The sequence below is a fragment of the Erigeron canadensis genome, chromosome 2 (assembly GCF_010389155.1).
Source record: "Erigeron canadensis isolate Cc75 chromosome 2, C_canadensis_v1, whole genome shotgun sequence".
Lineage (NCBI taxonomy): Eukaryota > Viridiplantae > Streptophyta > Magnoliopsida > Asterales > Asteraceae > Erigeron > Erigeron canadensis.
Genome location: NC_057762.1, coordinates 34,865,504 through 34,875,587, shown reverse-complemented (window position 1 = coordinate 34,875,587; position 10,084 = coordinate 34,865,504). Strand labels below are relative to the sequence as shown.

General features: G+C 34.7%; 1 protein-coding gene across 1 annotated transcript; it reads right to left on the bottom strand.

Annotated features, from left to right (window-relative positions):
* Window positions 1-3,417: 3,417 nt before the first annotated feature.
* LOC122589402 (aspartic proteinase 36-like) lies at window positions 3,418-9,820 on the bottom strand. Its single transcript, XM_043761695.1, has 12 exons — window positions 9,448-9,820; window positions 9,230-9,350; window positions 5,890-6,317; window positions 5,626-5,782; window positions 5,395-5,477; window positions 5,209-5,305; window positions 5,001-5,073; window positions 4,692-4,901; window positions 4,467-4,591; window positions 4,200-4,301; window positions 4,030-4,127; window positions 3,418-3,909 (listed from the first exon to the last, which is right to left on the bottom strand). The coding sequence occupies exons 1-12, from the start codon at window positions 9,729-9,731 to the stop codon at window positions 3,738-3,740; spliced, it is 1,950 nt and encodes a 649-aa protein (XP_043617630.1). The 5' UTR covers window positions 9,732-9,820; the 3' UTR covers window positions 3,418-3,737.
* Between the last annotated feature and the right edge of the window lie 264 nt (window positions 9,821-10,084).

The following is a 10,084-nucleotide window of genomic DNA, read 5'->3' as shown; positions in this document are numbered from 1 at the left end:
TGGATAATGAATATTATGATGCATTATTATTAATGTAGGTACATTTGGGTGCGATAAGAAGTGCAATTTGAGATGCTCGAGATCTGGATGGAAAGACAGGTGCTTAAAGTATTGTGGAATATGTTGCGGAAAATGCAAGGGCATTGTTCCTACGGGTCCCTATGAAAGTAAAGCGCAATACCCTTGCTACCGCGACATGAAGAACCCAAAAGGACGAGACAAATGCCCGTAAAAAAGAGCTAGATTGATTGAATCAAAGTATCTCGCTCCATAGTGCTATATATTGCTTTTGTTCAATTATCAATTATATTTCCCCACTGTTTATTATTTGTTGATCGATTAGTAATTAATTAGGAGTTTGGGTGAATAAATTTCTTCCGCTTAGGAGGAAATTATTGTGTATTAATTAAATTTCGAAATTGAGGATTCATTATATGCAGTTTCTATATACTATACGTGTTTTGTTTTTTTTTTTTGGTAAAAGGGAATTTAAACCCTTGTTAGCTTTATACTATACGTGTCACATATAGTGTATGATGATTATTTTCTAGTAGTATTATCTTGTAAGATAAAATGATTGGAGTAGCCAAATGTACAAACGCTATTTCAAAAATTAACCAGACGTACAAGTCAAAAATAACCAATTGTAAAAAAATGATCTACTAACTGTAAAAATTACATCTGCGACTTTTTTCTAAAGACTTCATACTTGATATCGCTATATGTGTCGCTAGCTTCAAATATGTAGCAAATCAAGTCGCTAAATGGCATTTTTCGTGTACATGCATGCACATGATATACTACTTTTTAATTTCTATAATATATATGGAACATTATTCTAGAATCCTAATTAGGCTTGTGGTGAAACTAATGAATTAAGACACGATGTTAAAATAAATTATAAGAAGAGAAAAACTAAATGATTGTGCACAACGTAACGCCAATTGTAATGTTGTGATCAAGATGAGTATCTTACTATTCGTTAACAGATGCGGGAGTATATATACGACATTGGAAGTACGTAGACTCATAAGATGACAACTTGTTATTTTTGTTTTTCAGAAAAATAGTTAAAAGATTATTTGACAAGAGTAACACATAGTGATTCTCATAATAATATCTTTGACTATTTGTATTTCCCTTTGGTTGAGCACCAACTTTTCATGCTGTAGGTCTCGAGTTCGAGACATGATAGGACATTTTAAGATATTTTACAAATAAAGTCTTCAAGTGGAGCAGGATTGAGTACTACAGAGGGGGCAAAGTTTTATCCCAATTAAATGTCTTACTTTTGGGTGGTTTAGTTGGGGGTTTCTCCTCCTACTAGGTATTGAGGGTGAGAGACTCTCTAGCCACGGATCCGGTTAAGACAACGTAAGATAGATCTCCCGTTGCGAGCAAATGATCTATACCTTTCAAAAAATAAATAAAATTAATATCTTTGACTATTCGTTGTAATTAATTGACTAATGGTAACCAAACATAAATTTAAGAAGGTTCGTGAATCGTGAGATACGATAATATATTTACGTACATGAATACATTGTCAGGAAGCGGTCTCTACTCTCTACCTATGGGTGGAAAGCAGTAGAATGGTTCACATGTTACCTTTATTATAGCTCACTTCTCATGTAGTCATATAATTGAGTTTCATTGTTGTATATTGTATACATCAATACATCAATACACCTCCCTCTTGCTAATCTTGACTCCTAACCTAAGCTAGCTATTTTATTTAATGGTACCTAGATGAAAGATCAAAGATGATAATCATAAGATATATGTTAACGTTAATGCATAGAAATAATAATAAATAGGGGTTGTAATCATTTGAAAACAAAAATTTTCGTGAAAACTAGAAAACTGACTAAAATACACTGTTAACAAAAACACATTGTGTTAAGTTTCAAATCACAGTGTGTTTGATCAGTTTTTTGGTTTTCACGCGCTATCAAAAACACACATTGATCTGAAGCTAACATAATGTGTTTTTTGTTAAGTTTAAATCACAGTGTGTTTTCATCCGTTTTCTAGTTTTCATATAACTTTTAGTTTTCAAATAAATATTTTTCTAATAGTTGTTATTTGGATTAGAAAAAAAGGCAAATTGTTTAAAAAAGCAGTTAATTTTTGTGTTCTTAACGGAAGGATCGATAATCGTAATTTATGACAATAAAATGGATCGCATGAAACAAAATAAAGGGGTATGAGGGTATAATTATAAATCGATCATCGTAAAGCACTACCGTAAACCGTCACACTTGAAAGTGTTTTTCCTTTTTATTTGTTTCAAATTGATTAATGACTATCTTGTTTGTTTCAAATTGATCAGTATTCATTTTATAGTTGTAAACTAAATGTTACCTTTGTCAGTAAATAAAAGGAGTAATATAATGACCTTAAAAAAACAATTTACTTACAAAAACAATCGAAATATAAAAAGTAGAAATTTAGTTACATATAAACATGTACATTCATGCGTTTTTTTCTCACCCATGATATCTTAAATATAAACTTGATGATTACCGTTGAACTAATTTTACATTTTCAAATAATAAGTACTACTGGCATATCACCTGAAAATTAAGGTGATAATAATACATGCAAATTACGCTGCTACATTGCTACTTTATATATACACTAGATCTTAACTATGCTACCACACCATCAAATCAATATCCAACGTACATTGCTAATTAACTTTGAAGAAAATGAAGCTTCAACTTGCAGTTCTAATCATCCTTGCTCTTTTCCTCACCCCATACCTCGTGGAAGCCGGCGTTCCAGCTTCTCCAAACCGAGCCTTTGCTTCAATTTCAGGTTTATGCTATACAAGCAATTAATTTATGTGTTATGCTCTAATTAATTAATGATTAGTGACATTGATTAACGATATTATGGCCGGTGAATATATACAGGTGGATTTGGTTGCAAAAAGAAGTGTGAATTGAAGTGTTCGAGCACAGGACGAAGAGACAAATGCCTAGAGTACTGCCTCAAATGCAACCGATGTGTGCCTTCCACCACTCCATACATTGACAAGGCACATTGTCCTTGATAGATATCGACCATGAAATAATGATCAAGAACACTAAGAATAACTTTGTTTGATTTAATGCATCTTTTACAAGGTTAATTAATTAGAAATGTCTAATTTTTTTTATGAATCAGTTGTTTTCTATCGGTCTAAACATATATGAATTTCTTTGAATGAATAAATTTTTATGAATTACTTGCACTCAATCCAGAAATTGAAGACATTTCGTATCATGAATATTAATCTTACATAAATATATATATTTTGTGAACTTAATCAGTTAAAAGTCGAGCACGATTAGCCCAGGAAAAAATACTACTTGCTAACAGCCTATTCTAAATTGAACATTTGATCCTTTAGAGCTAAGCATAATCAACATCAACAAAAAACATCAATCAATTGAAAATTTCTGTTGACAAAAAACCTATGAATATTGACAATAGGACCAATGTTTTGCTTATAGTTTGGGCCTGAAATGTTGTACATATACCCACAACCAAGTTAAAATATATGTCTCATACCACTACCTTAAGATGTGAGCTTCTCCCTTTATAAACAAAGCATTTAAGATTTTGAATATGCAAGTTTCATTTTCACCAGACAAAATTACATCAGGTTGATGGCATGGTTGCCGTACACACATTCATCCACCCATCACAACAGCTCGATATGTCATGACCAGAAACTTGTCACCATACGATTACAATGGCTGAAGTTCTTGCTCAGGTACAACCGAATCTACTGGCTTGTATTGTAAAGAAGACTGTTGCATCCGTCTCCAAAACCACCAAGTTCCCACACCTGATAGTGAAACTGCTAATGCTGCAAATGATAATACCACCGCAACCATGTAACTCTTTTGCCACCAGTTTCTGTATATTATGTTCAAAACTTCAGTGGAGGGAATTTTAATGGTACAAAACATGGGTACAATTGTTTTCATATCTGCATAATGCCAAAAATAATAGTGAGACGTTGATTTACTGATGTACCTTTTTGGCGGGGGCTGAACATTCCAGTTGGATAATCTATATCGCCCATAGGACTTGGGAAGGTGTATACCACCATCAGCTATCCGGGAAATAATCCTCTGCACCAAATATGATGAATGCTAAGCCCAAAACCATAATTGGAGAAACCCATGGATATATCGAATACTTACCAGCGCAGTTGATTTAGACATAGAGTCAGCAGACTTTGGTGGAGTGATAGACCATCTTGTAAGGTAATCCTTTCCTTTAGAAGTATAGTTCAATAAGTGAACCTAAAAAAATGTTCAAAATGGTTATTCCTATGCAATATAAAGTAGTTGATGATTGGACAGTGAAAATTGAAGAATATAAAGTCTTAAATCTAACAATTTTAACCATCAGAAATCCAAAAGTGACAGCATAGAATAGGCTTATTGTTACTTGAGTGCTGATACTACCTGTGAATTATTAACATGCAACTCCTGGGCAATTAGGCGAGAAAGTTCTGTGAATTGAGACTTCTCATTAGAGTCATTAAGAATCACGGACATATAAAATGTGATACTTCCAATTTCTGTTTCTCCTGCAACAACATAACATATGCACACAGTACAATTTGAAATACAAGTACAAAATTAAAGACATATAGGCATATAGCACACTAAGATAACAACTCATGTTACCTGGAGGAATATACTGTGGGGGGATGGTTGGCGGCAAAGAAGGAGAGATATTAGCAATAGAACTTGATCCCTTTGGTGAAGAAGGTACTTGAGGGGGCGGTGCACCAGAAACATGAAGCCTTTCCCATATATCAGAACAGTTGGTTTTCCAGAATCCAATTTTCTTGTGCTCACGGTCATACATAACAAAAGTATTGCGCACAATGATGCCTAAAGCGAATTACGAATTATAAAACATTATCAATGAACCGGATATACATCGAATTTAAAAAACTAAAAAGAAAAATAGATAGTAACACGAAATCTAACCTCCTAAAAGAGTAGTTGGGTCCTTTCCATTCTGAAAAATCCCAAGGCAATAAGCTCCACTAACCCTCGAGTGCTTTACATATAAAAACAATGGGGGGAAAATCAGTTTCAGGAAATGCTCCGCATTACAAAAGGAAAAGGTTTCAGAGCTATATAAAACATGATTACTGAAAGACAGAAGTTCATGATATTGCTAATAAATGCTTACCCTGAACAAGTAGTTCTCCGGGGAGAGAAGCAGCTTTTGTCCCTTCCCAAAGACCATTTCAACAGATGGGAATGTTTTCATGAGTTGTGAAACATCACTGAAAAAAAGAGATTAAAATTTACACTAGTTTTCTATTTGTGAACAATAATTGATATCTGGATTGCTGGTAATAAATATGACTCATACCTTCCAGCTCCTGCAAAGCAAATGTCATGATAACTTGGATCAGGACCATCAATCTGGTGAACATCGTTGAGTTCTTTCATGATCTGCATGCAGCATTAGGACAATCAATGCCTCCCTTCTAATAAAGTAATAAACTGAATATTTAATACTAATGTTTTGGTTTGATCATGTGAAATGACTTCAGCCTAGCACGAGGAAACACAAGATAGAGGATTAAGAAAATAATCTTACAGCATGCTTAAATGCCATAAAAGCTGCTTCAGGCAGGTAGGCATAAGTTGTACCACTGTCTAGAACTGTTCCATGCTTTCCATCAAAGACGCTCGGATTTAATGGCAACCGCTTCCCAGCAACGTGCAATTCCTTCAACTCAATATTGTAATATGGGCTGTTGCCATCCCGAGACTAGAGTAAATGCGTGAGATGTACCAAATGTATTTTGTTAGAAAAACACTGAATTTTTGTATCTATAAGAGAGTTAGATACAAAACATACCTGCGCACAGGGTCCGAATAAGAATACACCATTTCTGCAGGGGGAGAAATCCCACCAAGGACCATCGCACCACCACCAACATCCATTCCACCATAGCACAAAGAAAAAGAATCACTTATGACACCTCCATCAACAAGTTGATCAACTATACTCAGATCACCACGGCCCAAACCCATTATTCCATCAGCATGCTGACTGTAAAGATCACCCGTTTCTCTATTTTCACAGCCAAAAACAGCACGTTGAGGTCGAAGATCACTTTGGTTGCCAAAAGATATTATGTCCTCACCAAGGACACCACTGCTAGAACTCATTTCAGCATACTGCCTTTCATAGATGCATTGCCCCCTGTTATTATCACAGGTGCAATCTACGTTGCATTTAACAGGCTTGTAGGAACTGGATACCTCTGGATCGAACTTTGGATCCTGACAAATCAATGAAACCAGTTAACTCTTAAGAAAGTAAATAACAGAGTCCAGGATATGCTATGTAATATGCATTCGACTCTCACAAAGCAAGACAGACACTGATTTAGTCTCTCATCAAATAACATATGGACATATAGTTCAAACAACCATAAGGTGTTACCCACAGAAAAAACATATACAGCATCATAAAGCAGCAGAAGTAACTGATCATATAATTAACTGAAGCAATGCTGCTTATTACATTTGCCCAGAAAGTATCTTTTTTTTGTGATGACAACGTGAATGGACACTGCAGGTTCAACTATAAAGAAAAGGATGGGAACAGTTACTTGTTATTGATGACCTTCTTTTTTTGGAAGGATTACCCCCGTTAATGCTACTAATAATAAAAATGTTTGCATACAAGTAAGATGGCTGTAAGCCATATCAGTTCATGTATTGTCGTATTGATGACCTCCTTTTGAGAATCTTAACTGGTTAGTTGTTAATACAATGTTAGTCTAAAGTGGGCAGTAATTATATATAGATTTGCAACATAAGTAGATATGATAAGTAAAAAGACAAGAGTTTGAGTAATATCACCACACAAACACAACGATGTATAGATTTTCATGTATATGTTAACTAACCCTCCATAACCCACTCCCATGCCTTCAACCTATACTTTTAATCACTAGTGTAGTTTCCAAAAAAACTTGTTTTGAATGTTCCTTAGAGGTAAATCACCTTTTAACAATGGAAGCAAGTTGTCACTTTTTCATTCAAGACAAAGACCAACACTCTTACCACACCCAAGAGAAATTATAACACACTTCTCACTCAAGAAGAAAGCCACCAAAGAGAACTTACTTCTCCTTTCCTCGAGGGAGAATACCTTGCTAGTACAACTGTTTGTTTGAATGAATATTACTATTTTTCTCTCAAACAGATTATCTTGTGTATCTATGATCTCCTTTCTGTACGGAAGTGTATAAGAACTTAGAGATCACTGGAAACGATTTTAAATATGTAAGTAATTGTTTATGCAAGAGGTGAGTTCATATATTAATGGTGTGTGTGCTTTAAAAGACAAAGAAGCAAGTTTTATAAAGAAGTTCACCAGGGAGTAGATGGTCGACACAAGGTCCAACGGTGGTTTGTCTGTACCATGTCTGGGTAACATTTTCCATTTCAATATCTTAAAAGAAAAAAGAATACATGTGTCTCTATTGAAATCCAAACCTACATTCCACTTCTACTAATGAACTCCTATGATAACCCATTTAGAAAGTTGCTTTTTGACCAGCCAAATAAGTTTTAATTCAAAATAACGATCGGCAAGTTGGCTTTTTCAAGATAGAAAGCAATAACTTTTTTTAACACCAAAGTATAGAAATCTATACCACTGATCGTTTAATTGGGTCTTCAAGATGGATGCATGAGGAGAACCATCCTTAAATGGACGATTCTTTCCATTCCATTCTTGATATTATCTCTGTAGACTTCGAAATATTTTATAAAACTTGGCTAATTTTATAAAAAGCTAACTTACCTAGCTTTCTACAAAGATATTAAGACTATCTCCAATGGTGGGTAAATCCTTAGCCATTCTTCGGTTGCCACATCATATACTTAGAAATCCTTACAAATCCTTAAAAATTTCTCAATTTTACGGTTTTACCTCCAACCATACAAATATCCTTACCTTTTCCACCTCACCACCCATTACTTATATTAGACCATCTCCAATGGTAGAGATTTTATAAATCATTAGAAATCCTAAGATATCATTACCATTGAAGTAAATCCTTAACCAAAGATTTGCGGGTAAATATCCTTAGCTAAGGATGTCATCCAGAGACATCCTTACTTTTTATTTTTTGTAAATGAAATATGTGTGGTGATTTGAAAAATGTAAGGATATGTAAAGATGTTTGTATTGTTGGAGATAAAATTAAAGATTTTTATAATTTGTAAGAATTTTAAGGATTTGTAAGAATATCATGTGGTAGATGACATGGCGGCTAAGGATGCCTAAGGATACGGTAACCATTGGAGATGGTCTTATTAACAAGTATTTCTTATACAAACAAAAAGAGAAACACTGAGGATTTCCTTTACACACAATGTTAGTTAAGAATTTTTGCCCACAAATGCCAAAGTACGGCGGATTCACTTCAATGGTTAAGTTGTCAATTTCTTGAAAATTCCCAGGGATTTTAAAGGATGAGACCACTGAAGATGGTCTAAGTGACCATTAAGCTTAGATACACAAACATCACTTAACCCAGAATATGATATGTGTCAAATATCAGTGAGCATTCATGCTCAGACGTTGACCAAAATATACTTAAAAGTAGGTCAATTTGATCAGCATCCGGACATCCAGACATAGTGTGCTGTATACTGGTCATCCTAACATCGTCTTCACGCTTTGGATTAGACATGTGCTGTGGATGTATTTGGAATGTAGTATATGAAATCTATGGACTTATGTAACATTATAAAACAAGTTCATACTTTTAATGTCATCCAAATTGTTCAACCATATGCATGCACAAACATAATTGTGACATGCTGCAGAAACACAACTGTTTACACTACACGTAAAGCAATAAACCATTAACATACAATTCGAATTTGAAAAACAGGCAAGTAATACTTTGCTAAAAAAATAAAAACAACTATAACAAACGACACAAGCATTCTTAAACGTCACAAAAATATTATGTGTTGGGACTTACAAAGATTGTTTAAGCAGAAGCGCAATGTATTCTATTTTTCCTTTAATCCCCTCTAAGTACCCCGACTAAAAGCTCGCAAATTGGCATACAAAGACTTATACTTTAGAACATTTTCATACGTTCTACAACCGCATATCATAAATACCGAACATAAGTAATATGTATCGATAGTAATACGAAAAATACCTGATGCTTGCCACATTGTTCACAGGTAGAGCAAGGAACATAAGTAACAGTACTCCCTGTATCGACAATTAGCGCAAAATGCTGCGGCGGTGATCCGATCCACAGCCTCGTCGTATAATACCTTCAACCAAACAAAAAACAACATCAAATACAAATTTCTACAATTATTCAATACATTTTTTAATTTGTATATAAGTGAAATTAGATCTTATTATTACCCGTTGCGAAGAAGATCGTCATGTAAAGCCATCCGAGCGTTTGGACGGTGACTGCCGGAGAGATACCGCCGGGATATAACGTCGCCGGAGATCCGGGAGGTGTTAGGCGGTGACGGAAAAAGAGGTAGAAACATCGTTTGGCGGTTGTTATTGCCGGAAATTGGTGGCCGGAGAAATTTGGGAGCTGAGTCATCATCGTCGTGTTTAAGGGCAGATATATAAAAAATAAAATGAAAAAGTAGAAATAATATTGATGAGATCGAAAAGGCGGTTAATCGATACATGATTAATTTAATAATTAATAAAATAAGCGATCGGTGGGTGGAAAATGGAGAAAATTTTCTCTCTCTAAAAGGATTTTTTAGGTTTTAGAGAGAGAAAAAGTGAAGATTAAGAAGAACAAAGGGGACGGAGGTTGTGTGTTGTGTATATAAAGGATGATCGAAATGTAAAGTCAGCGGTCAGCGACGTTCCCGACACGAACGACCGACGACTACGAGTCTACGACTACTCAAACTCTTTTTTCTTTTTATTTTTCGTACTAGAATCTTTTTTCTTTTTTTTAAAAGATTTAACTTTTATTCACATCCGCCTCCCCACCAAATAGTGACGAGGCTCATCAAACAACGGTCAATTT

Coding starts and splice junctions, on each gene's coding strand:
- LOC122589402 (XM_043761695.1), bottom strand. CDS start 9,731: ATGTATCGATTAACCGCCTTTTCGATCTCATCAATATTATTTCTACTT. Junction 5,783..5,889: donor TATTCGGACCCTGTGCGCAG/GTATGTTTTGTA, acceptor GGATGGCAACAG/CCCATATTACAATATTGAGT. Junction 4,902..5,000: donor CCCAACTACTCTTTTAGGAG/GTTAGATTTCGT, acceptor AATTCGCTTTAG/GCATCATTGTGCGCAATACT.